Here is a 27,042-nt window from a genome sequence, read left to right as displayed (position 1 = left end):
CATTTATAAGTATGATGTATTCCTTTAAATTAAATCCTTTTTGGCCTTTTCTAGTTTAATCTTTAATATTTCAATTTCTAATTCATTTTTCTTTTTTTCAGACCTAAACCTTTGCATTTCAGTTTTTTTTGGTAATAGGCCAACTCAATTTTTTTTTTTAAATAAATTTTTTTTAGCGCTTCTGCTGATTGTGTTCTTAATAAGGTAGTTCTTTGCAGTTTTCGTTTCCTTTTCCTATGTATAGATTGGATTTTTGTTCCAACTCTTTTTTGGAATTTTCTTCAACATTTTCACCTGAAAAAAATAATTTTAATGAATATATCAATATACTTTTTGGTTAATTGTAAAATTTAGGATCTAGGCCTAGCAAAATATTCAGCTGCTTCATCATATGGGTTTACATCGGGGTGTATTTGGTTATCCAAAACTGAGAGTATTTGGTATTCATTCTCCGTTACAGTAGGTGTAAAGGATTCACCACCTGTTTTCTTAATATTTTTCTGAAAAAATATTGAGGGAGTTAAAAACTATTTTAACATAAATTATAAGCTTGTATTACTATTTATAAAAATAGGATTTGAACTGGCATGTATTGGAAATTGTTCAACCGCCACAAGAGGTGATATTTTATGTTTCCCAAAATATATTTTTTTCCTATAACACTTTAAACCTGATCATCAGCACACTTCTTCTTCAAATCTTTTAGTAGATTTTCATTTATAATAATCTGCAAACAAAAAAAACATGACATTCCCACAATTCTTCTAAAAAAAATGTTCTGTTTAGACATTATTAAAGTTTATTTTATCATTTAAATGAGGTATATTGTAACATTATGGATAGAGTTATATTATAAAAAATATAAATTATTTAATCATTTTAAAGACATACACTTTCATTATTTGCCACTTCAACAACCACAGTTTGCTCGGCTTGGCTACTAGTCGATGGTTGTAAAGAAAAGTCTTCATTTGTTTGAACAGACAATTGCTCCAAGTATCGTTTTTTCTAAACATTTATGTAATATTAGTTTTATAATATTTTTGTTGTTTTTTCTATTAAATACAAATGTTTGTGAAAATGGGTATTCTGATATAATTTATTATTATTACTTACATTTTTGATTGCAGAATATTTTCTTGCGCGATGCTTAATATTATTATAAAAATGTTTAAGCGTGTGTTCATCTCTTGGCCCAGTCGTACATATGCTGTAGTATTCCATAACAACGGATTTCCAGGCTGCCTGTTTCTGTTGCACAAAATATGCTCCTGTCCTCTTACTATCTATAACGTTTTGGTATCTGAAGCATAGTAATAAAAGTAGAACTAATATTACAACAATATTAATGCCATATACTTATATTGAGAACAGTATTATTGAACATACTTACTTTGCTACTATTGAAAGCAGAGTGTTTTTTTCTTCTAAAGTGTAGTTAGGTGCCCGCTTAGTTTTTTTTTTTTTTTTTGTTTATTATTCATTTTAGAGCTTATTAGAAATAAAGTAACACTCTGTTGTTTATATTTATTTTCCGGTTGACATGAATAATCCGTTTTATTTAAACATGTGAAACACGGTCAATTACTATAATTATGAATATTTTAATATTTGAAATTATTAGTTTTAAAAAGCACTTCTGCACGAAATAATAATTACACAAATACGTTATACAATTTAGGAATGTAAACTTAGTTTTACACTCAACTTAATACAAAATTTAACAGATTACCGATAAGTATCGGTTTTTATACGTGTATGGGAACGCAACAGCCGTGCTCAAAAAAGTATTTAAGCAAAAAGTATTTTTGATTACAGGCCCCCTGGTACGTGCGTAATGTCGACCTACATAGAGATTTTGAACTGGAATCGATTCACGAGCACTGCAAACGCTTAGCGAAGCGCTACTTTGAGCGCGCAGGCTCGCACGCGAACCCCCTCGTCGCCGAGGCGTGTAATTACACGCCTCACGCGATTCGTAGACGCCCGCGTAGCGTCCTCTTAGACCCCGATGACGCCATTACCGTAGCAAACGGCCCGTACGTAGGTAGGAAACACACTACACACGCACGACACACACACCGTCGTCGCCGGAATCGACGACGTAGTCAAGCTTATCTCACGGCCCGGCGGCGCCTCGGCGCCGTCGGGTCCAGCGGTTAGGGACCGTTAGCTCCCTTAGATTAGTCTAATTTTATCCCCCGGTCGCGGCTTCTGTGTCGCGGCCGGCTTTGCTTAGAATAGGGAAACTCCCAGTCCGCTCGACGACCGCAAGCCGAGGTTCGAGCCCCGCAGGGGGCGCCCTTGCGTCGTCGGCACTCCCCACAGGCAGCCACACAGTGCCTGCATATTTTCAGGGACAGAGTACCCTCTTCCCTACCCACCCGGTGTCGCTGTAAAGGCCAGTAAGGCTAACAGCATTAAAGTCATGTCCGAAAAAAAAAAAAAAAATTGATTACAGATTAAGCTGAAAAGAACAGAGGCAGCCACATAGTGCCTGCATATTTTCAGGGCCAGAGTACCCTCTGTCCTACCCCCCCGGTGTCGCTGTAAAGGCCAATAGGGCTAACAGCATTAACTTCAAGTCCGAAAAAAAAAAAAAATTGATTACAGATGTAGAGGCCGATATGGCCAGCAGCATACTGCTCATTCGAAAAACGAAAACGAAAATGATTACAGTTTGACGCATATTTTTTTTATTATTTTGTGTTTTGTTTGGCGTTTATTATTTTGTTTATGTCGCATATTAGGTAAACATATTAGAGTACTGTTTAGTTTCAGCAATAAAGATTATTATATTATACTTAAATATTTAAAATGTTTATTGTATGCTTTACAAATGTTCTCTTTTTACAGAAAAATTATGGCGCAAAGAAAATTTGATCAAGGCGTGTATGTCATATCTTTGGAGGGTTAGTAGTATTTATATGAGGTTTTGGGATTGCATACATTAATATTGCCTTCTATGAATGATGGTAGATTTATATTTTTTATTGTATATGCCTCTGCTGTTGTTTAATTGTGTATATATTATTTATGTTCTTACATCACATATCAACGTCGTAAGGTAAGTGACGGTTACTTCGTGATAGTACGTCGTTTCGTGAGTTTTGCTTCTGGCAAAAATAATAAGCAATCTAAGTATTATTTACGTAAATTATATATTGGTATATAATCTTTATAATTTCAACTGTCTAAAAATTTATAACAATATTTTACTGACAAAATTGAGCCTACAGCGACATTTTAAACGTAGAGTTGACTACGAACTGCAGTGTAACGTGTTTGCGTTGCTTCCTACCGTAAGACTAGCGTAAGAATTTCTTAAGGTTGTAGAAAAACAAAGGTAAGTTATTTGAATAAAACATTGAATATATGCTTTTTTGTATTCTATAAAAAAACACTTTATTGGAAAAAAAATTAAATGGAAGCATAAAATTCTTTTAAAATTGCAATAAATCGATTCACGAAATAGCAGTCATTTTATTTATCAAGTGTCCGCTATTTCGTGTTACTACCGAATTAGAATTATCTTAGATACTTTTTAATAAATTTATATTTATGTAATAATTGAGATAATTTAAATTTAAAGCTTAAAATCAGTTAATGTATTTATTAAGGTTTATCGTGATCCAAATTCGGTATATATTTTGTTCACTTAAATTTCTGTATTACTATTTTAAAGGTAAGCTAAATTGATAATTTTAAGCTAAATTCGTATAGGTACTGTCAATGCAACTTTGTTTTTTAATCAACCGTTATAATTTATTTTTGTGTATTTTCTCGAATATACATGGTAGTTAATGATTACTTTACATTATGTAAAAAATACTGAATAAATAGAGGTGCGGAAGTTACCAAAATCAGTAACACGAAACAAGATCCCCTACATTTCATTGTTTTCCCTAAGTTCGTGACAAATAAATCTACGTAAAATCAACATATTGACTTCTCTGTCTTTATTAATATTGTTTATCTTAGTCTTGTTATAAGTCTAAATAAAAATCTTTTTATTTTTTCAAGAATATACTAAACACAAAATGCCGTACAAACTGGTTGCGAAAATAAAAGCCATTAGCCAAATAGTTCTATAAACTGGCATATTAAGCTAGCTTCAAAAAATTAAACTTGAATTTTAAACATTTTTATATTTTTTTTATAACAAAAGTATATAAAAGTTCAAAAATGTAGTTTTGAAATCTAAGCTTTTATAATTTGTAAATTATAAAAGTTGAGGCCAGTCGTGGGAGTACAAAGGGGTACAAAGTGTGACTATAAAACCGACTGATTGTGGGTTCGATCTCCACTCGAGGAGATGAAAATAGAAATCGTATAGAAAATATTTATTTAAATTTATATTTCAGGCAAAGCGCGGCGTTGAGTTCTGCCACTCAACGTGCAATGCCCCCAGAATTTCGCAGAAAGGGGGGAACGGAGTGTCTTAAAAACACTAGGTTCCCTTTGCCTACCCTGCTGTGTGCGGGATACAGCGTAAAGCTGATTTAATTTGATTTAATTTAAAAAAAAATTATAAAAGTTTTAATATCGTTAAGCTGATCTAACTTAATTTTAACGAAAATAATGTTATTTTTTTTAAGTAATATTCATAAAATTTTATGGATAATAATAAACAACAAGTCTCATAACTTTATATTTCCTTAATTCTTTAAAGTGCTAGTCTAGTAACATGCTTTTAGATATGATTTTTTTATAAACTTTTTCATCAGGATCCCGTAACTTACTTTGAGAAAATAATGCCATGTGCGGCTAAATATGGACTATGTGAGGTAGTCGCACCGCCTGGGTTCAAACCGCAGTGCAACCTAAACGATGCGATGCGGTTCACAGTATTCAATCAATATATAACAAGAGTGTTCCGGCGATGGAGCTCTTTGACGCAGGAGATGTGTACCATGAGGTCCCATCTTGCTACATTGAAGATAGCTTGTTCTGTTCTGTTCTGTTCTTTCTATAATGGCGTTCCGAACGTGCCAGTTGAGCACAAAATCACTTCGCCAGTGTCACGTTGAATGGAGAACTCACGCAAGAGGTTGTACGGTAAAAAAAGGAATAATATTATACAACAGAAAAATGCATGTTTAAGAGAGATCCAGTTAAAATACTGCCTTCACCTATAACAATACAAAAAATATATATACAATATATAAATAAAGAGGGTTAGTAATATCTATTATTTTACACAGATGTTAGTTTATAGTTTAATTTTGTTATTCTTAATATATTTACATAAAAATTTACATAACGGACTAAACACAAACATTAACAAACACTGGACATTCAGGGGGCGGGGAACTTTATAAGGAAGGGTGTCATATAAGGGACGGGTCAATTTAGGACAAGAGAAAAGGATGTGAGAAGGAGAACCGTCGTCGAGGCCACATTCACACAGAGAGTGATCCCTGACCCTGATCTTAGCCAGATGAACAGGTGTACATGCATGCCCAAAACGCAAACGACAAATTGTTGATATAATTCTCCGTTCAGTAAGTTTTTGAGTAAAAAACCAAGGTCGCTTTGGGATAGAAGGTTGGATAGAAGCATAGTACTTACCTTTCAGAGACTTTGATCTTTCCCAGAGTTTCCTCCAGGACTCATCCAGATGGGCAGATGCAAGGGACAACAAATCCTGGGCCGAATTAGAAAAGTGATCTAAAGTGCCACACTGAGTAGCTAACTTAGCGCAGGAGTCTGCCGATTCATTCCCACTAATTCCAGAATGTCCTGGAATCCAGACTAAAGTAATATCCAAACCCTTTAGATAACATGAGTACAATTCTTCACGAATCCTTAATACAATTGAAGATCTTAATTTACTATGAAATGGGTTACCTCTTAACGCCATTAGGCAGCTTAGTGAGTCAGTAAAAATAACCGTCTGTCTAAAGTCATGGGAATGTGCAAACAGGATTGCTTCTAATAAAGCAACAGCCTCACCTGTAAACACAGAAGATTCGGGAGGACATTTAAATTGTAAAATAATTTTGAATTTTGGGATCCAGCATGCCGCACCAACACAGCCCTCTTTAGAGAGCTTTGATGCATCAATGAAGATGAGAAGATGATTACACCAATTGAGTTGAATTATATCTTGAAACTTTGTGTTGGTGCCAGGATCTTCTTTGATCAAGCCAAGATCTGTTATGATATGAGGAGCATAAACCAAAGCCTTGTATGATGTACAAAACAATGGGTTAGATGGAGAGCAGGACAAAGGATGAGGAAGATTGGTAAATTTGAGGAAACTATTAAGTACATATGGTAGGGGTTTGTCACGAGGAATAAGGTCGACTAACTCGGATAGCTTAGACCTTAAAGGATGGGAAGAAAGCTGTAACATTTTGCACACAAATCGATCGGAGAGATATTGACGGCGGATAGGAAGAGGAGGATCAACACACTCTACCTGGAGTGCGTTAGTGGGAGTAGACCTCATTGCACCTAGAATGATTCGGAGACATTTATATTGAATTCGATTGAGTTTTTCTGACGCTACTTTGTTAAAGGGGTCTAAAACAAATAAACCATAGTCAATATGACTACGAATTATTGCATGGTATAATAATTTAAGAGTATAAGGGTGTGCACCCCACCACACACCAGACACAGCTCTTAAAGCATTTATGCCTTTTTCACATTTTTTGCTGAGATACTCAGCATGTGCAATTCCGTTCAATCGTTTGTCGAGTATTAAACCTAAGAACTTTACACTTTCCGAAAAATTAATGGGAATATTATCATATAAAATGTTAAAATTTGAAATTAGACTAATTTCAAATTTTAACATTTTATATGTAAATACCTCGTACATACATCTTTTTTGTAAATACCACCGCTTGACATTTAGCCACTGATAATGCCAGGCCATGATCAGAAAGCCATTGGTTAAGATAGTGCAAAGCAGTATTCAAACGAAAAGTTATGTCCTCCACAGATTTTGAGCTGTAGTAGAGAACGATATCATCAGCATATTGAAGTATGTTGCAAAAACTATTGACAGACAGTTCGAGGTCATGTGTGTATAAATTATACAACAGAGGACTCAGAGCCGAACCTTGAGGAAGACCCTTCCAGACGAGTCTGGGAGGTACAGTAAGAAGCGGGTGCTTAACAGATACCGTTCTACCGGTCAGCAAATTGCATATGTAATGAGATATCCTCGGCGGAATACTCAACTGTCGAAGTTTCTGCCTGAGTACCGGGAGAAGAACACCATCATATGCAGATGCAACATCCAGAAAAACACCAACTAGATACTCTCCTTTGGCATAAGCTCGTCGAATGTCTGTAGTTAAAACACTGAGACTATCTATGGTACTTAACCCCTTTCTGAAACCAAATTGAGAGGGCGCTAGTATATTTCTGCTTTCCACTAACCATTCCAAACGGTTTTTCAAAAGCCGTTCAACAATTTTTGATAAAGTAGATGACAGAGCAATGGGTCTATAGGAATTAGGATCGGAAGAGCACTTTCCTGGTTTAAGCAAAGGAATAATAATTTGAGATTTCCATGAGATGGGAATATTGCCTGATTGAAATATAATATTTACCAGATTTAAAAAATGGCGCTTAGCTTGTTCACTTAATCTAGTAATAAAAGAATAAGAGACACCATCCTCTCCTGGACTAGTGTCTTTTAGATCCGTTAAGACGTTATTGAGCTCTTCAAAGGAAAAAGGACAATCCATTTCCTCTGAAGATTCAACCGGCGAGGATACAAAAAGGTCATAGGATGGTACAGAAGGAGGGGCCAATTTGTCAGCAAAATCATTAAGCCAAATGGAAGGATTATTGGAGTTTGGAGAGTTGACATTGTTAAGTGATCTGCGAAATCTCTTAACGTTTGTCCACACAAGAGAGGAAGAGGAGCGGGGACTTAGGGATTCACAGAAATTGACCCAGCCAAGTTTTTTCTTTTTACAAATGCATTTTCTAAACTTCGCATCACTACGTAGATACTCAATAAAATTCTCCATTGACATACAGGCCGCGTATGTCACCTCGGCAGACTTTCGCCGATCGACAGAATCAGAGCATTCCTGATCCCACCAGGGATTGAACTGCATCCAATTCTGAATGGAGTGCTTTTTAGGAATATGTGAGTCAGCTGCAGATAAAATGACAGAAATAAACCTATCATAGCAAAGAACGACATTCTCATAATTATCAGACTCAGGAGGATTGCCCAACATACAATCAACAGAGTCAGCATACTCAGACCAGTTTGCTTTTTTTAAATTATACTTAAGGGTCGAATAGGGATTAAAAGTAGGGGAGTGTGTATTATTGAAGGATAACAGAATTGGGAAGTGATCACTACCATGGGTGGAAGGAAGTACAGACCATGATAGTTGGGAAGCTAGGGAAGGAGAACATAAGGAGAGGTCAATAGCAGTCCTAGGATTCTGATTAGGATTAACCCTGCGAGTCGGCGAGCCATCATTGAGAATGCAGAGATCCACATCGTCAATTATGTCTACCAACGAAGGAGAAAATCTATCACAGTAATAACACCCCCACATGGTGTGGTGAGTGTTAAAATCACCAAGGACCAGCACAGGGCTAGGAAGCGCAGAGATAATAGACTTGAGCTCAAGGAAGAGGGAAGAGGAAGGATGAGGTATATAAGCGGAAAGAAAGGAGATATTAAAAGCCCTCACAGCAACAGCATTAATCTGTTGACTGTGAGGTGGAAGAGGAATACGGGAATAGGAAGAGGAGTGCCGGATAAGAATAGCACTACCTCCATACCCGTCACTCCTGTCCTCCCGTAAACAGGAGAAACCTGACACCCTAAAATGAGAATCAGGCAACAACCATGTCTCCGAGAGGGCAACAATGACAGGCTGATAAAGTGAAATAATATTCAGTAATTCATGCCTTTTAGGTCGAATACTGTTACTATTCCACTGGAGGAATTTGAATGGATCCATTATTAAGGATTGTATTATAAATTTTAGTAAGGTTCTGGGCAACGTGGGACGGTAAAGGAAATTCATCAGAGGAAGAGATTATGCTCACAAGGGTCTCTGTTAGAACAACTAACAGATCCTTTCTTGTCATTGCTGAATTGTCAACACCCTGATTAAGAGCACAACCATTAGGGAGGGAAGAGGAACAATTACCAGTTATTGCCTGGTGAGCTGGCCTATCATATCCCTTTGCTAAAGGAGCGCGGGGACGGGGAGATTGGAACACAGTCTTACGGTAGGATTTGTTAGGACCAACTGGAACACTGGAATGAGGTAACAGGGATTTATTATTGGAAATTGGTTGGTATGAAGGGATAGGATGGGAGAACAATTCTTTTGCCATATCAGCATAAGAGCGTTGGGAAGAAGGGAAACGTGATGACGCCTCCATGTAGGATATGCACTCCTGTGACATTAAAAGTTTGATTGACTGTTGTCTTAAAAATTCGGGGCATTCTTTGTCAGTGGCAAAATGTTTACTACCACAATACATACAGTTAGAATTCTCCTTGGTTATGTCACATGTATCACCAGTATGTAACTGGGAACACCTGTAACATCTAGGCTTTGACCTACACTGTGCTTTAACATGGCCAAACCGACAACAATTTAAACATTGAATGGTAGGAAACTTGTTGGCTCTACAGGGAGGGAAGAGTGATAGGAAAAGACCCTATCAGGCAACATCTGTCCACGGAACGTAACTACAACCGACTGTGTCGGAATCCATGTAGTTACCCCCTCACTTACATTCTTCCTATTTAATCTCCTGGCTTTCAATACTAGACCACACCCAGAGGGAAATACCAAGGACTCGACAAGTTCATCTAATGAGAAGTCAACGGGAACATCTCTTACTATACCCATTCTAGTGATGTTAAAGGTTGGTATAACAGCAACATATTTACATAGACTCAATAATGGGTTAGTCAAAAATAAATTCGCTGCAGTAGCATTTGAGAACTCAACGCTAATCTTATTGCGACCAATGTTTTTAATACCGCCATCAATGATGTCGTTAATTTTATTCTTGTGCAGAAACTGGCCAAACCTGATAGCTCTAATAGAGGTACCAGCTGCCGGGTCAGGAATTTCCCTCGACACATACACAATGAAAGGGCCTTTATCGGACTCAAGGTATGATTTAGCATTTTCGGAAATGGAGGGGTGAGTATAGATATTTTGAATTGAAGGAGTTGCAGTGGAAGGATCGATTATGGTTTTTTTAACCATATCAAAATCAGGATGAGAATCCACACTTTGCCTTTTTCTATTTACCTGTGCTTCTACACCACCCGGATCAGGGGGATCAGGCGGGGGGTCTGGATCCATTTTAAAACCTAACCTACAAACTTAAATAAATATAGTAACACCAATCTAACTAATAACAACACAAACACTTACTAAAACCAAACACCTTGATAATATGGAACCTCTAAAAACTTAAAGTTTTCCACTTAAAACAATAAACAACACTAAATTAAATACAATCCTCACTGACACGTGTGTAAACCAAAACAAACGTTAGCGAACCAAGATAGCTTGTACACAACCGCCCTTGGTGAGTATTGACTTATCATTGTCATCATGACAGTCTGTAGACCCTATTCCACATTCAAACGAGTTCTAATATTGTCCTGCTAGGTGCACGACGCCGTCTTTCCATCTTATAGGTTAGGCAGAGGGAATCTAGTGTTAAGACACTCCTTTCCCCACTTTCCACCGAATTCTAGAGATATTGAGTGGCAGAACTCAACGCCGCCTTTACCTTGACACCAGTGCGAAGAAATGGAAATATACATTTTAAATAAATATTTGCACTTAGGTTTGGCCTCAAGATTCAGAATGTTCATAATACTTTGTTGATTTTTTAAGTTGTGCATATGCATTACCTTTTAAAAAAACTTTTATTTTATTTTTAGCTGGGAGGCATGGAAGTTAATTTGCCAAAACTATACGAATCCGTAAATAATAACGGCGGCTTAAAAAATATGAACAAGGAAGCTTGGGCCAAAGTAGCTGAGGAGCTTAACTATGGTAAACTGCCGCATTCTGATAGGAGACTGGAGCAGTTGTATATGAAGTACGTGGTGCCGTACAACTCTCTTAGCAAAAGTAAGTTAGTAGTTTAAATATTTAACTATTATGTTGTCTAACGATATTTATTATATTTCTAATTATGTTATTATTATTATTATATGGTGTTATAATTGCGAATTCTAATTTAGAAAGAATGTTTTAAAATTCTAAATACTAAATACAAATTAAATGCAATAACACATTGATACATTATTATTATTAATTAGGAGAGAGAAAAGTGATGATAAGAAAGGTCGAGGAGCTGTGGCAAAAAAGGCATAGAAGGATGCTCGATAGGGCATCGAACCCACTACACACTCAAAAACACAAGTTGGGAGAATCTGATTCATCTGATGACGACGGTGAACTGGAAGATGAAAAAAGATTCCCACACTTGGTGAAACAATTAAAGGAAGCTGAGGAATGTATCATTAAGGGCCGTCCTATGGATCTCCGTACCTTCAAAAGGGTATTTATATTTGACTACATATTATATATTCTAATATTTCTATGCTGTTATTGTTGTTAGTATATATCCCACCAAAACGTAAAAATCCACTCCGTCCACTTTTCGAGACGAATGGCGAAGATCTCGTCGCATAATGTGTTGCCACCAGAGCGAGAAAATGAAAATAGTTAATTCCCTCGAGTGAGAATCAAACCCATACTCCGTAGCGTTTATAGGCAGGCCTCAATTTAATAATAAATGTATTTTTAAACAGATCGCAAATAACGTTCAAAAGAGATACTTGCCCACCCGTGTTGCAATAGATGAATTAGAGAACTCATATTGGTCGTCTGCTCTTATGGCGGAACATCACGTGTGCGTTCACAGCGCTTCTATAGAAACAAGCAGCGAGGGATACGGCTTCACTAACAACCCGAATGAACCATACGGCCACCATCCCTGGAATTTAAAGGTGATGAGGTTTTTTAGTTTTTTTTTCTCAGTATATGAACCTGTGTCTCTTGGAATGAAAATATAGGTTATGTAACGTACCTTACGTTAGGCTGACATTATTGTATTTTTTTTGTGGTCTACAGGATATTAGTAAGTATATTATTAATTGTACAATTAATTATATTTACAGTAGTAATGAAACTATGAAACATTGAAAATTTTCTTTATTATTATTTAAAAAAAGAAAAAGCAAAATGTAACAATATTATAAAAAACAATTCATTAGTTGATCGTCACCTAATTCTTTTGCTTCTGATCGTTAATTTCTGAGTAAATATATTTTTGAAACCTCCTGAAACTTGACTATCTTTTTACATTATTCAACTTTTTGTATATAATTAGCTATACATGTTATTCTTTTAATGTGCTACTTCAACTAATGTTATGCAATATTTTTATAACCAATCAGGGGCCTTACTCTTGACGGCAATCGCTATTCAAGATTGACGTCTAACATTGGACAATCCAATCCTGCGGCGACGTAGTTTTGGTACTCTTGAAACCAATATTGTCAATGTTGGATTACTATTTTCTTGGCCAATCGTAACGCCGTTATAACTGACAGTTAGTGTTGTACACTTTATACCGATAACTCCGCGATACATAATAACCATGCATTCCTCCTTTAAAAAATTTATTTACATGCTCGTTTTTTCTAAAAACAATAATAATAAATCATATTTATTTTGTTTTACTTAAAAAACAACGAAATCTTTAAAGTCGTTCTTAAAAATGGATATATTTTATCTGTATGTCTAATGATTTACACTGTTTTTATGAAAAAAACCATTTGATGTCTATATCTGTCTTAATATGTTTATGTTTACAATTATAATAAATATATTTCTACAACCGATGTGGATTTAGGCTATAAATACATTTTTAAAAAGGTTGAAAATGTTTAATTAAGCAAAGTATTACATAGTAACAAGAGTTAAATGCTATTGAAGCTCACGCAAACGAAAATAAAGGGTTGTTTTTATTTGAAAGAAACACACAAAATTGTATGTTAATGGCGCTCAAAATTTTTATATTTTAAGAAAGATTTATTATTTTGGGTATATTATTAGTCCATTACGTAAAAGTTATTAAAATAAAAGTGTTAATAAAAAATGCTTTACTACGACATGTCTTTTTATTATAAGAATATTTATACCATTATCATATTATGTATAATATCATACAGCTTAAGGCTATACATTAGTGCCATAAACAAGTACATAAAATTTGATTATATTTTATTGTATAAAAAGACAAACTTTTCCCTTTAACTATATAAAAAAACACAAACATCATTCTATTAAACACTGACAGACTCATAATTTTGACCTTTTTTGTAAAATTTTGATTAATTCAAAATAATTAATTTGAAAAACTAATATAATTTATTTAATTTGTTTCTTGAAATAAAACAATATAGTACAGCAGAATATAATTTTGTAATAAATACATAAGTACATTTTTACTCGGTAATTCTATCAAGCAATAGTAATTAAATATCAATGTTATTTTATATAAGTTTATAAGAACATTCTATGTCTTACAGCATCACTCAGCTATTTTTTATTTTAAGAGTAGTGTTCATTTTTAAACAAACATTGTTAGGCAATATCTTAATATTAAAATAAAAAAATATAAATTTATTTATAAAAACTTTTTTATAACTCCTGGATTAAAATAAACTCATTTTCTGTTCCTTTCCTTCATTTTGCAGCTATTATATGTTTTTACTACAGTCAGTTAGTTGTAATGTTTGAAGTCCTCTACTTCTTCTGCCTCCAAGTCTTCCAATCCATTTCTAGGTAATATTTTATCACATATGCTGTCACTTGCAATATGTGTTATTTATTTAAAATGCCGCACCCTAGTGTTCCTATTCATGAACATAATTATTTATTTAGATTGAGCAAAAATGTGAATTTTGGTGAAATATTCTTCTAAAGTTCCTGCAAGCTGCATCTACATCTAGAGGTCATCAAATATCCACTTTTAAGCATACATACAGTCACCTATAAAATGATAATTACTATTATTACATGTGTCTAGTATTATATTTACTATGGTAGTTGATAAACTATTAAGTACCAATGATATATTAGTACTTATTAAATATGTATTTTTACAAAGCAAATACATTTTTTCTGTGATAGTATTTCAATGAGGTAATATTTAATTATAATATAATATAATATTTAATTGTGTGCTCATTCTAATTGAAATTCCTTCAAAAGATGAGTCCACTGAAAATATACTTAAATCTGTATTACACATATGAAAAATAAATACTCAGTGATTTTGCTTTTGCACTTTAATTAGCAGTTACTATTTATTATATATATAGATTAATACTTAACTTACCTAGTATTTTTAAGTTACGGTCATTAATTTCTCTTTAGATTTTTGGGCTTTATGTGACAAATTCTACTTATTTCTTCGTATCACCTCCATAACATTTTTAGACATTGAATAGTTTTAATTTTCCTTTAAATTTCGCGAATCGACGCATATTTCGTTATTATTTAAGGTTAATTATTATTTATTATTTAAAGTTAATTTATATATATTTTCTTCAAAACACAATACAAAACCATTTTATTGCCGTTTTCACGAGAAAAATAACAAATCAATCTCTAACAAGTTACTCTTTAGCTATTGACTAAATTCACAATTCCTTTCCAATTTTAGCTGTCATTATAGCTGTCAAAATCGCGTCAAGAGTACCAAATATCACAAAATTGACAATCCTAACGAATTTTTCCAATGATATTTAGTTAAGGCAATCGACAGGCAGATGGCGCTACTGGACTTGCTTTCAAGAGTACCAAATGACGTTTATTCTTGATTGATAGTTGGATATTGCCGTCAAGAGTAGGGCCCCAGATGTTAAACCAAAACAATGGAAATATCCTCCGTTTACTCGGCTCTGTGGTCGACCTGACCATTCCCACACTACACCTGGGGATGCTTTACTCCACCAGCTGCTGGCACCGCGACCCCCACTGCTTACCATGGATGGAGTACATGCACGAGGGGCCTCCAAAAATATGGTGAATTATCATACTTTAACTTCTATATAAAGTTGTACGTCATGATGTACGACATCATATTATAGGTTAAAGCTCTAATTTGCAACCTATCATTATGTAATTTATGTATGTATATATTATTTACGGATCTATCTTCTTTGTGTGTTCTATGCAACGTGACGTGGCCTTGAGGAAGTGATTAGTGTTCACTGCTAGCTCACTCGAAACGCCATAGAAGTTAATTTTTATATTTCTAATAAATTTGGTAATCTGCGAATGTGCAAATATATGCGCTTTTGCTGCGAAAACAACATATTATATTATTGATATGATAATAAATTTAGACAGTTTTAAATTTTATTTTTATTATTCCATGTATGGAATACCAGACGAAGAAAGCGAGAGATTCCGTAAGGCGGTGGAAATATTATGTCCTACGTCGTGCCAAAATAAACCGATTTGGCTCCCATCTGATATCACAATGATACCACCGAACTTTTTACTAGAACATTCCGTGTCCATGTCAAAGGTGTTGCAAAAACCGGGGGAATTTGTCATTATATTTCCCAAAGCGTACTCCTGTTCCATAGCCACTGGCTTTACTGTCTCTGAGAGTGTCTATTTAGCTTATGACCACTGGATAAATAACATCGGTCAAGTCTTTCAAGTGAGTGTGAATATAAAAACATACTTTGACTTCTCGTATTCTCGTACATAAAATAAATGGTTACATAATACTGCTCAATATGTATGAACTAGGAGCTACGTGACAGCTGCGAGCCGTCCATGTTTTCTCTCGAGCATCTGTTGATCTCAGCCGCGACGGACCCGCGCGCGACTTTCAATGTGCTGCAACTAGTGCACGCCAGCATGTCGAACATAGTGGGCACCGAGCTGGCTCACCGGGCGGCCCTCGTCAAGCATGACCTCAAGGTGAATACGCTATTACAACTACATGTAATATGTATACAGTGATAGAAGGTCGTTATTATGTTATTCACTAATAGCAGCCTACCATCGTTATCATGATATCCAACGTCATCATCTTCGCCAATGGCTCGCCAATTAAACTTTTGCTATTATATATAATCATTTAAAATTAATTACTTGAAAAAATCTAGTAATACATAGTCGTATATGAAATTTTTGTATTAATTGTTTGAACTGAACTGAGAATTTAAAAAAAATGTTTTATTTAATTGTATATAATGTGCTTACAGCCTCGCTTCGAAAAAAGGCACAACCCAACAGGCATTGTGTGGAACATTTCGGAGGAAGATGATAAGCTCCTAGTTTTCCTGGCAGCTGCTTTGTTCACACTATTGGTGTTTAGTAGAACTGCGTTGGTTACGGCAGCAGCGGCGAGCGTTGATGGTTGTTCTTGGCACAGCGCTTGTTCAACCATCATGTCAGTCATGCAAATAAACGTGGCAGCCAGTTCTATTTCCCCGCGTTAAATAAATTAAATATAAATTAAATATTGCATAAAAGTTTGAGAAACAGAATTGCTTTGTTTACATTTTGTTTCTTGCCATAACGAATAGAGTATAGACGGATTTAAATTTCAAATCGTTTTTTATATTTTTAATAAAGCCTGGCATTGTCTTTATCATAAATATTTCTAGTATATTATAATTTTTTTAAAATTATTTCTTTTAAAATACCCTGTCAAATACACCACTATCATAGAGTGGAATGTGCAATATTTTATTAGGGTTATATTAATTACCTTTGATTAACATTATAGGGTTATATAATGTTAATTAAAGTTGCCCGCAACTTTGTTTGGACTCTGTGACCATTCCTAGAATATTTTCATTTATTCATCGTTTTCAATCCGTCTATACTCTATTCGTTATGGCAAGAAACAAAATGTAAACAAAGCAATTCTGTTTCTCAAACTTTTATGCAATATTTAATTTATATTTAATTTATATTTAATTTATTTAACGCGGGAAAATAGAACTGGCTGCCACGTTTATTTGCATGACTGACATGATGGTTGAACAAGCGCTGTGCCAAGAACAACCATCAACGCTCGTCGCTGCTGCCGTAAGCAACGCAGTTCTACTAAACACCAAAGACTAACAAAGCAGCTGCCAGGAAAACTAGGAGCTTATCGTCCATTTGTGTAGTCCAAAAGACGGCGATTCGTTATTTTTCAGCACCAGATTGCAAAAGTAAAACTCTTATGGAATATTATTCTATAGTACAAATTAATGCAATTAAACCGACGACATTCAAACGTGACATACGTTTTGCATTTATTTTGCCTATTCAAAATAATTGGATATTATAGTGTAAAAAAATTGTGAATTTAGTAAAAAAAATATTCTCCCCGCTTTATTGCTATTCATTAATATTATAATAAATTTTAATATTATCTACAGTGCTATCATCCATTCGTTCAGTGTATTTCTTTTATGAATCCATGGATATACTAGTATATATTTTTTAAATTAATATATTAATTCCATCAACCGTGACATGTAATAAAACCTTTTTTGATATGTTTACCTTTTATCTCATGCCTTCGTGAATAGAGTATAGTGATTTCGAAGACGTGACGTGACGTGAAAAAAAATACAGTCTTTTCAAAAAAAACAATTATAATGTTTAGGCAACGCGGGTCACGTTCACGTGTCTAGTCAAGTCTTTTGGAGATCCTCGTCAACTGTTTTAGTTGTTTCTGTCATGTGAATGACCAGTTCGTAGTGACACTGGCTCCGTCGCCTTTTGTTCGGTATGCGTTCGTCCAGCACCTGCAGGGCGTGGCCGACACAGAGAGCGCCATCTCTGTGAAAAACTCCGTATACCTGTAATATATGACAAAACATTAGGTATACGAGTACGTCGAGTTTTACTATAAGCAGGACGATTTTGCGTTCTATTCCCCTTGGAGGAATTAATGACTTTTATTTCTTTGTTCTGGTAAGGAGGACAAAAGCGCGGTGCCGAGTTCCGCCTCTGAAAAAGCTCGATTCGTCGATTCGAGGCTGTCGTGACGTGAATTTACTCAGGCATGCTACTGTAAACGCGACAGCTGTGGGTTCGATTCCCACTGGGGGGAACGGAATTTTCATTCCTAACTCTGGTAACGAATGAAAAACGTTCAGTTCCACTTCGCGCACATCTTCAGGCATTTGTAATGGGGAACGGAATATATTAAAACTAGGTTTCCCAGTATCCTTCTTACTTCTGTTGCTATGCATGGGGTACACTGGAAGCTATATAAAAAACGAACATTTTGAACCGTGTGTGAAGAACGAAGTGTATTCCATATAATATACCATGAACACTTACCCTGGACAAATATAAATTAGTGCGACATATTTCGCACTCGTCTTCCTCCGAAATGTTCCACACAATGCCTGTTGGGTTGTGCCTTTTTTCGAAGCGAGGCTGTAAGCACATTATATACAATTAAATAAAACATTTTTTTTAAATTCTCAGTTCAGTTCAAACAATTAATACAAAAATTTCATATACGACTATGTATTACTAGATTTTTTCAAGTAATTAATTTTAAATGATTATATATAATAGCAAAAGTTTAATTGGCGAGCCATTGGCGAAGATGATGACGTTGGATATCATGATAACGATGGTAGGCTGCTATTAGTGAATAACATAATAACGACCTTCTATCACTGTATACATATTACATGTAGTTGTAATAGCGTATTCACCTTGAGGTCATGCTTGACGAGGGCCGCCCGGTGAGCCAGCTCGGTGCCCACTATGTTCGACATGCTGGCGTGCACTAGTTGCAGCACATTGAAAGTCGCGCGCGGGTCCGTCGCGGCTGAGATCAACAGATGCTCGAGAGAAAACATGGACGGCTCGCAGCTGTCACGTAGCTCCTAGTTCATACATATTGAGCAGTATTATGTAACCATTTATTTTATGTACGAGAATACGAGAAGTCAAAGTATGTTTTTATATTCACACTCACTTGAAAGACTTGACCGATGTTATTTATCCAGTGGTCATAAGCTAAATAGACACTCTCAGAGACAGTAAAGCCAGTGGCTATGGAACAGGAGTACGCTTTGGGAAATATAATGACAAATTCCCCCGGTTTTTGCAACACCTTTGACATGGACACGGAATGTTCTAGTAAAAAGTTCGGTGGTATCATTGTGATATCAGATGGGAGCCAAATCGGTTTATTTTGGCACGACGTAGGACATAATATTTCCACCGCCTTACGGAATCTCTCGCTTTCTTCGTCTGGTATTCCATACATGGAATAATAAAAATAAAATTTAAAACTGTCTAAATTTATTATCATATCAATAATATAATATGTTGTTTTCGCAGCAAAAGCGCATATATTTGCACATTCGCAAAATAATAACTTATTATTTTAAAATAATAACTTATTATTTTGCGAATGTGCAAATATATGCGCTCGTAATATAAAAAACTTTTCTATAGTACAAATTAATGCAATTAAACCGACGACATTCAAACGTGACATACGTTTTGCATTTATTTTGTCTATTCAAAATAATTGGATATTATAGTGTAAAAAAATTGAGAATTTAGCAAAAAAAAATATTCTCCCCGCTTTATTGCTATTCATTACTAATACTTATGTTTTTGTAACATGTAAGTTATTTTATACCAAGGCCTAGTCAACTTATAATAATCCGGTCGTTACGTCGGAAAAGACGACTTTCTGACTCGCTATCCGATAAGAAGAAGTTAATATTTTCTATATCTATAGAAAATATTAACATCAGTTGCATTCAGTTTCAGGTGGGGTGGGTCGAAACTGACAAAGTTAATTTGAAATTTAAGTTTATAAATATATATTAAGTCGCCAAGTTGAAGTTAAACTCTTCATGACCCTACACAAAACATATTACTCTGTTAAAGATTATGTTCGCGATAAAGATGTTTGGAAATGAGTTGCTCTATTTCTAAGTTAAAATTGTAAATTGTAATTTGTAACAAATGTTGGCATTTAAAAGAGTGGCCATGAGTTTCTTTGCCTGTATCTTCTCACGAGCTCAACCATTTGAACGGGCTTTTTTCAAGTCAAAATTGCACATTTTTTTTTTGGTTATTTTGTTTTGCATTTTTTTTCTACTTTATGACATGTCCAAGTAAATGTTAAGCATTTTTATGGAATAAAGATATTTTGACTTTGACACAAAATTCAATCGATTTTTAATTTCTAATTTAGTATAATGTATGTTAGTATAATGACCGGGTTGATAAGGAATTAGATTAGATCGACTTCGTTCGTTCTTCGTAGGAAGTAGCTATAGCTATAAGATGACACACACAGCTAAGTAACTTTATACGCGTATCCGTATGACCACATGGCTCTATGGGCTATGGCTACTCTGTACTCCTTTCCGTGTTGCTCTACGATTTGCTTAGATTAGATATAACTTTTTTCTCAATAAAAGTATGCGTAATAAGAATTGTTTCATTTATAAATCCAATACCTACATATATATGTACCTACTGATATATCTTCAGCAGTCTCATATTTTACTTATAATAGACCTTAAGAGTAACAATATGCAATCTCTCATTAACATCAATAGTTGGTGTATGGGCTAGTAAGTTATTGAACTTAAAACATGTATATTTAAGAATTTTATTATAAATAACAGCATTGTTAAAATATTCTTTTTTGACATTTTCTATAACAGTTGTAATTAAGTACTAATCTACAATTGTATTTAAATTTTAGCTTTGATTATATTTATCATTTAAAACAAATACATTATTCCAGTAAACTTTGTTACATATAAAAAAATATTATATTAATATTATATAAGTATATAAAAAATTATTACCACTTCTGATTTAATAAAATAAAATTATAACATAATGTAAAAATGTAATAACAAACATTTCAATGAAAAAAGAGAGGCTACAATGTGTTGCACTTTTATTTTTTCTTAAACTGTATAAAAAAATATTTTGGTTTATTTACTAATTAATAAATTGTTCTTATATTTTTAAAAAACATGTAATCAATATTTAATTATTTTACAGTAATAAAATGGTTCAGTTTTATATCACATGATTTCCCAATATATATTTTTTGATAAGCAAAGTTATTTTGAACTAGTGCAGATGCCTTTCAATATTTTCTTGGTTAGTACAACATCATTTAAATCATTCCAGCTCTCAGTATCTAGTACTTTAGGGTTATTTTTAATGAAATCAATTATTTTCTCCTGTACATCAATCAATTTGTATTTTTCTGAGAGTATAGCAATGTTCACTGCATTATCAATAGAAATTTGCTGGCACATCGGCACTTGAATTAATTTATTAAGGGAATTTATATTAAATTTCTCTGCTAAATTTAAAATTTGTTGCCAATCTCTATTTTCTATGTCATAGATAGTATTTTTATATAAAAATTCAAGTAATAAATTAATTTCATCATCATTAATATCTAAACTGATTGAATCTGTTTTATTTTCTTTTATTATATTCTTCAGAACAGGACTTTGAACAGCTAAAAGTAATTTGTGTGTATTATATTTTGTTCCACTTGAGGATATAATAGTCAAATCTGTGTTTTCTTTCATATTAAATAGACTTTTGTTATGATTTTCTTTCACCCATGTTAAAACATTTTCATTAATTATAAAATTTACATTAATTTCAATTTCAATGGGTATGTATAGATTTTGAATATTTTCAATGCTTGACTTTGAGAAGTAAAAAGATCTTATGTAATGACTTTCACAAATTTCTGATGATGAAAAAACTTTTGATTTCAATGTACCAGGAAATATCATACAACTTGAATGTGATTTTATTTTTTGGTTTTTATTAGGCAAAAAGTCTTCATCACTTATTCTTAGTTTAAATGATCCTATAGTATGATGGCATACAAATAAATTTAAAATATATCTTTCACTGTGGAAATTTGTTGTAGTAAAGTAAAATGATAGATCAGGTTCATCATTGGTATAAGTTGCTCCTATATCATATTTATCAGTCTCTTTAAGTTTATTTGTTATATCAAATATACAAAGTTTATTAACTTCAGATGACTGACATTGTTGTAATCCTGAAACAACGCCTGATTTAAACTGAAAAGGAAAATGAAGAAAGATAAATTGTATTAGTAATATATGACATAAAACAAGGATTTGTAAGTTTATTTAGAAAAAATATACCTCTGTGGGAATGTTTTGTGGCTCCACATAATTCTCTTCCCCGTCATACATAGATTGTGACAATACCTCTTCATCAGAAAGACTGTCTTCACTCATTTCTTATTTATCTAAACACACCAAGTATATTGAAATATAAAAAAAGGTTACTTTATTATTTGATTAATTTAAAATAACATATCTAAACATGACTCATTTATTGCATCACTCATTTATGTTGTTATTAAGATTGCACCAGATAAATAATTTAAAATAGATTACTTAACTCATGTATTATAAAAAGTACTACAAGTTATAATAAGTTAAATGTACAAAGACTTTTTTTTCTATATCTAATAATTCAAACACTTACAAAAATAATTATCACAAAAATCGTACAACTTATATTTGTATGTGCTATATCAAATTAACATTATATTCACAAATGAATCATATAAGCTATATTTTATTTAAACTATATAAGCTATCACAGAATTCTAAATTATAAATAATAATAATAAATGCAGAATCTGAATTGGTTATTTTGTACAATATGAAAAAATATATATAATACAGATAAAAAAACCAAAACATATTTTTGTTACCGATAGATAAAAAATGTTATGTCATACGTGCTTTATTTTATGTGCATATGACGGTTAGGCATTCGGCAAACGCTCACAACAAATTCAAACGCCAAATGTGGAAATACCTCGCAAGCGTTTGCACCAAATTCCGTAAAAATAAATATTATATGACATGGATCTTATAATTTAATATGGTAGAAGAATTGCGTTACGAGACTTGATTCTACAATGCCTGCTTAGTTACTAAAATTTTGAGCATAGTCGTAAATTAAGAACATGCATTTTGGCAAGAGGAAGTAAAACCGGGCTTTTAAATAGGGTAAGGTCCGAGCATATCGCAAACATGGGTGAGCAACTTGAGAGCTACCCGTCCGGAAATCATCAGTTTTGGACCCTTTCAATGGCTGAACTTTAACCAGCCTTCTATCTATATTTAAGTACCTGTGAATAGCTTGACATACATAGTGGCTTTGCCGACATCTCCTCGTTGTGCGTTCTCTACCGCTTTTATTATGAGGAGTGTTCTAGGGAACTGTTTGACCTGTTACGTGCTGCCGAATTTTCTAACAGTCATTCCACTGCTGTGCGGTTTCGTAGGAACTTCCTTTCACGCGCCACGCAACTGTGGAATACCTACCTGCGGCGGTGTTTCCAGGTCGATACAACATGAGTACCTTTAAAAAGCGCGTCAATCTCTATGTCACCTTAAGGGCCGGCAACGCATATGTAGTTCGTCTGGTGTTGCACGGGGTCGTGAATGGCGACGACCACTTACCATAAAAAAAAACAACTTTTGCCCACAAATATCTTTTTTTAATTAGTTCTGCTTATAGCTTATAGACCAATTTTATTAATTACTTTATATTTGATATTCTACTAACTATGTCTAACACCACACCGACCCATCTATTTATATAACATACAATATTTATTGCCGAAGATCGGAACCGTCTTTTAGACCTCCTCCGGCTTATTGAATATTGAATCAGTTGAAAGCCATGACGCTTTCTTTCAGACTGAAGAATGCGCAAAAGTTCAGATAGTTTAATGCTAGGCACATTTTTACTGTATAAAGCCGATCTGGTTTAAAGTTACAAAGTACTAAGCTGCAACTCAACGCCACAGTTTTACACACGGGAACTGGGAAATAAAAACAATTTAAATTTAATTGTTTTCCTGAGTAGAGTTCGAATTTACACCCATCACCATGACTACAATAGTCAAATGCTACCTCACGGTGGTGGTGGTCCTCACGGTGCCACAGTTCAATTAGCTTAAACAATTTCTCTTCATAAAATTGATAAAGTGGTTAAGCTGGCCTTATCAATAAAATTGATCATCATACTCTACATTTGTTCTGGAGGCTTTTTATTATTTTTATAATATATTTATTATTTATTTATATATTAGATTTTTTAGGGACCGTACCTTTAAGGAAAAAAAGGAAACCCCACTTTATTGTCCGTCTGTCTGTTTGTCAAGAGCCTTTATCTCAGGAATGCTTGGAGATATCGAGTTGAAATTCAAACCATATCAACTGTCCATGATATGCTGAAAAGAACGTATTTTTACATTTAAAAAAAAAGATGTGGCCCTTTATATCGCAAAAATCGCGTATTTCGATTTTCGGTTCACCTAGAATTTTGAAATTTGGCAGCTAGCATCTATACGTACCAGTTGAGGAAAAATTCTTAAAACTACACTTATGTGGTTAAATTCTAAAAAATAGCCTTAAAATGGAGGCAAAATTTCATATTAAAGTCGCTAGTTCAAGTGACGTAAGTATCAGATGAAAGGGCTCTGGCTAAGCTGAATTTCAGAAAAAGATGGGCGGGCACGACTCTCTCTCTCTCCGGTTTTTTTACATACATATATTTTGTACCTATGGGATTTCCCATTCCCATCACAGAATATCATGTTGAACATTTTTACTACGCCTTAGTAAAAGTAATATATATATATGTCATTATTTTTTATAGTTTATATGGACTGTTGTAGTTATAGTTCTTTATAAAAAAAATTTTTTTTTTTTATAACAAAAGCCCGGGATCAGATAATATTACCAATGACAGCTTAAAAACAGGTATCACCATACTAGAAGCTCCATTGGTAAAATTATTCAATATGATCTTGGATTCTTCCGAAATACCTTATCAGTGGTCTGAATCGCACATTATACTGATTTACAAAAAAGGCGATTCTAAGGATATTGGAAATTACAGGCCCATTAGTCTTATGTCAACCATATACAAACTTTTTGCAACAATTATAAGCCAGAGAATAAGCTCTACTTTAGAACAAAAGCAACCTATTGAACAGGCGGGTTTCAGGAAAGGATATTCAACTATAGACCACATCCATACCTTAGAATTGATAATTGAAAAGTATCAGGAATTTCAAAGACCCTTATATATAGCGTTTATAGACTATCAAAAAGCTTTTGATACAGTGTCGCACGAAAGCATATGGGAAACTTTAAAAGCTCAAAAGGTAGAAAGAGAGTACATCACGATTCTTAGAAATATTTATAATAACTGTACTGGTAGAGTGAAGCTGGAAACTATTGGGCCAAGCTTTCCTGTAGAAAGAGGCGTACGCCAAGGCGATCCACTTTCCCCCAAAATTTTTATTGCAATACTAGAATCTATAATAAATAAGCTAAACTGGAGTAACAAAGGACTATATATCAGAGGGAAATGGTTAAGTCACCTCAGATTTGCAGATGACTTGGTATTGCTCTCTGAAAATAGCGCTCAACTGCAAGACATGGTCGAAACACTTCATGTAGCTAGCAAAAAAGTGGGCCTTGAAATGAATGTCACCAAAACAAAAACTATGTCAAATTGCACTAAAACAAATATAAAAATAGAAGGTGAAACAATAGAATATGTTGACCAGTACACATACCTAGGCAAACAAATTAGTTTTAACAGGATCAATAATGAGCTATAAATAGAAAGAAGGGTCAAAAACACATGGTCGAAATACTGGAGCCTCAAGGAAATATTTAAAAATGATATACCTATAAATCTAAAAAAGAAAGTGATGGATTCGTGCCTGATCCCAAGTCTTACATATGCATGCCAAACCTGGAAATTCACAAATAAAATTCGAAGCAAGATAACATCATGCCAAAGAGGAATGGAGCGGAGTATGATGAACGTTAAAAGGTTACAAAAAATAAGGCACACTGATATAAGAGCTGAAACAAAAGCAATTGATGCTCTGGAGCAAGCACAAAAGCTTAAGTGGAAGTGGGCCGGTCATGTGGCACGACTCCAAGATAGTAGATGGACAAAGATGGTGACGTTATGGCGGGGACCACAGGGTAAGCGTCATAAAGGCAGACCTTACACACGTTGGGAAGATGATATTAAAAAAATAGCTGGACCTAAATGGATACATACGGCCCAGGACCGAAAGAGGTGGCAATCCTTGGAAGAGGCCTTTACCTGAGGGGGGTTCCTAATTAACACAATTTAGAAACATTATTTTTATTAAAATAGAATAGTAAAATTGAATAGTAGTTAGTTTTTCATAAAGTAAAAAACACTGTAAAAATTTTGTTATAAATTAGGAAATAAAAGGCTTTTTTATTTTATTTATTTATAAAAAAAATCTGCCTCATGTCGTATCCCGCATGTAGCAGGTTAGGCAGAGGGAGCCTAGTGTTAAGACATTTCGCTCCCCAATTTTCGTTTAGTTTTAGAGGCATTGCGTGTTGAGAGACATCAGACACCAGAGCGAAGAAATGAAAATAATAAATATATATTTTCTTCGACTGGGAATCGAACCAACAAGCTGTCGCATAGCTTAACGCTTTATCTCTAGCGGAGTAGTGAGAGAGAACGGAGCGCCAAGTGCTACGGAAAAATATAGAGGTGGAGGACTGAGCTACAGAAATATATAAAATCATTATTTTTTAATTCTATCACAACTCCTTTACTTCACCTACTGCTATTTATATTTTATTTCTTTTCTAATATTTCACTTAGGGATATTGTCATGATCCTCGTTGCGTCGCTACATGGTCTTTTGCCGAGAAGATCAATTTTATTTAACTAAAAACTTGTAAGTTTATAGAAAGTAAATGAATGAAATTCTTAATTTGGTAATAATTCAATATAATTTATAAGATTTTGAGTTTCCATTTATTAAATTATGTATTAGAAAAAAATGGGTAAGATAAAAATGTAAGATAATAATAATATTTTTTCCCCATATATTAATTAAATTAGAAATTAGATACAAAATGTTTTG

At 34.0% G+C, this 27,042-nt stretch overlaps 5 protein-coding genes, 1 long non-coding RNA gene and 1 pseudogene across 6 annotated transcripts; 2 read left to right on the top strand and 5 right to left on the bottom strand.

Annotated features, from left to right (window-relative positions):
• Positions 1–350: 350 nt before the first annotated feature.
• On the bottom strand, positions 351–1,469 carry LOC146534861 (uncharacterized). The gene is made up of 5 exons (XM_085193353.1): positions 1,394–1,469; positions 1,117–1,303; positions 892–1,008; positions 671–727; positions 351–500 (listed from the first exon to the last, which is right to left on the bottom strand). The coding sequence occupies exons 2-5, from the start codon at positions 1,222–1,224 to the stop codon at positions 351–353; spliced, it is 432 nt and encodes a 143-aa protein (XP_085049479.1). The 5' UTR covers positions 1,225–1,303; positions 1,394–1,469.
• A 3,607-nt stretch (positions 1,470–5,076) lies between these two features.
• LOC146534860 (uncharacterized) lies at positions 5,077–10,322 on the bottom strand (annotated as a pseudogene).
• Positions 10,323–10,912: 590 nt separating this feature from the next.
• On the top strand, positions 10,913–11,658 carry LOC146534859 (jumonji, AT rich interactive domain protein 2-like). Its single transcript, XM_085193746.1, has 2 exons — positions 10,913–11,105; positions 11,297–11,658. The coding sequence occupies exons 1-2, from the start codon at positions 10,922–10,924 to the stop codon at positions 11,596–11,598; spliced, it is 486 nt and encodes a 161-aa protein (XP_085049872.1). The 5' UTR covers positions 10,913–10,921; the 3' UTR covers positions 11,599–11,658.
• Positions 11,659–13,450: 1,792 nt separating this feature from the next.
• Positions 13,451–14,550, bottom strand: LOC146534858 (uncharacterized). The gene is made up of 2 exons (XR_014878435.1): positions 14,389–14,550; positions 13,451–14,039 (listed from the first exon to the last, which is right to left on the bottom strand). It is a non-coding gene; the product is annotated as an uncharacterized LOC146534858 (long non-coding RNA).
• A 792-nt stretch (positions 14,551–15,342) lies between these two features.
• LOC146534857 (jumonji, AT rich interactive domain protein 2-like) lies at positions 15,343–16,302 on the top strand. Its single transcript, XM_085193135.1, has 2 exons — positions 15,343–15,723; positions 15,816–16,302. Exons 1-2 carry the CDS (start codon positions 15,385–15,387, stop codon positions 16,029–16,031), a joined length of 555 nt encoding a protein of 184 aa, XP_085049261.1. The 5' UTR covers positions 15,343–15,384; the 3' UTR covers positions 16,032–16,302.
• A 1,409-nt stretch (positions 16,303–17,711) lies between these two features.
• Positions 17,712–20,302, bottom strand: LOC146534856 (jumonji, AT rich interactive domain protein 2-like). Its single transcript, XM_085193092.1, has 3 exons — positions 19,012–20,302; positions 18,360–18,919; positions 17,712–17,872 (listed from the first exon to the last, which is right to left on the bottom strand). Exons 1-2 carry the CDS (start codon positions 19,348–19,350, stop codon positions 18,704–18,706), a joined length of 555 nt encoding a protein of 184 aa, XP_085049218.1. The 5' UTR covers positions 19,351–20,302; the 3' UTR covers positions 17,712–17,872; positions 18,360–18,703.
• Positions 20,303–20,659: 357 nt separating this feature from the next.
• LOC146534855 (uncharacterized) lies at positions 20,660–22,814 on the bottom strand. The gene is made up of 3 exons (XM_085192920.1): positions 22,569–22,814; positions 22,220–22,326; positions 20,660–22,132 (listed from the first exon to the last, which is right to left on the bottom strand). The coding sequence occupies exons 2-3, from the start codon at positions 22,313–22,315 to the stop codon at positions 21,140–21,142; spliced, it is 1,089 nt and encodes a 362-aa protein (XP_085049046.1). The 5' UTR covers positions 22,316–22,326; positions 22,569–22,814; the 3' UTR covers positions 20,660–21,139.
• Positions 22,815–27,042: the final 4,228 nt, after the last annotated feature.

Source organism: Heliconius melpomene, chromosome 11, assembly GCF_056956725.1.
Source record: "Heliconius melpomene rosina isolate 202511_hmr_F chromosome 11, ASM5695672v1, whole genome shotgun sequence".
NCBI lineage: Eukaryota > Metazoa > Arthropoda > Insecta > Lepidoptera > Nymphalidae > Heliconius > Heliconius melpomene.
Note: the sequence above shows the minus strand (reverse complement) of the source record. Positions and strands in the feature narration are given on the sequence as shown.

Coding starts and splice junctions, on each gene's coding strand:
- LOC146534855 (XM_085192920.1), bottom strand. CDS start 22,315: ATGAGTGAAGACAGTCTTTCTGATGAAGAGGTATTGTCACAATCTATG. Junction 22,133..22,219: donor CACAAAACATTCCCACAGAG/GTATATTTTTTC, acceptor TTTCCTTTTCAG/TTTAAATCAGGCGTTGTTTC.
- LOC146534861 (XM_085193353.1), bottom strand. CDS start 1,224: ATGGAATACTACAGCATATGTACGACTGGGCCAAGAGATGAACACACG. Junction 1,009..1,116: donor AATATTCTGCAATCAAAAAT/GTAAGTAATAAT, acceptor ATAAATGTTTAG/AAAAAACGATACTTGGAGCA. Junction 728..891: donor AAGTGGCAAATAATGAAAGT/GTATGTCTTTAA, acceptor TTTTGTTTGCAG/ATTATTATAAATGAAAATCT.
- LOC146534856 (XM_085193092.1), bottom strand. CDS start 19,350: ATGATAATAAATTTAGACAGTTTTAAATTTTATTTTTATTATTCCATG. Junction 18,920..19,011: donor ACATCGGTCAAGTCTTTCAA/GTGAGTGTGAAT, acceptor TGTATGAACTAG/GAGCTACGTGACAGCTGCGA.
- LOC146534859 (XM_085193746.1), top strand. CDS start 10,922: ATGGAAGTTAATTTGCCAAAACTATACGAATCCGTAAATAATAACGGC. Junction 11,106..11,296: donor GTACAACTCTCTTAGCAAAA/GTAAGTTAGTAG, acceptor ATTATTAATTAG/GAGAGAGAAAAGTGATGATA.
- LOC146534857 (XM_085193135.1), top strand. CDS start 15,385: ATGATAATAAATTTAGACAGTTTTAAATTTTATTTTTATTATTCCATG. Junction 15,724..15,815: donor ACATCGGTCAAGTCTTTCAA/GTGAGTGTGAAT, acceptor TGTATGAACTAG/GAGCTACGTGACAGCTGCGA.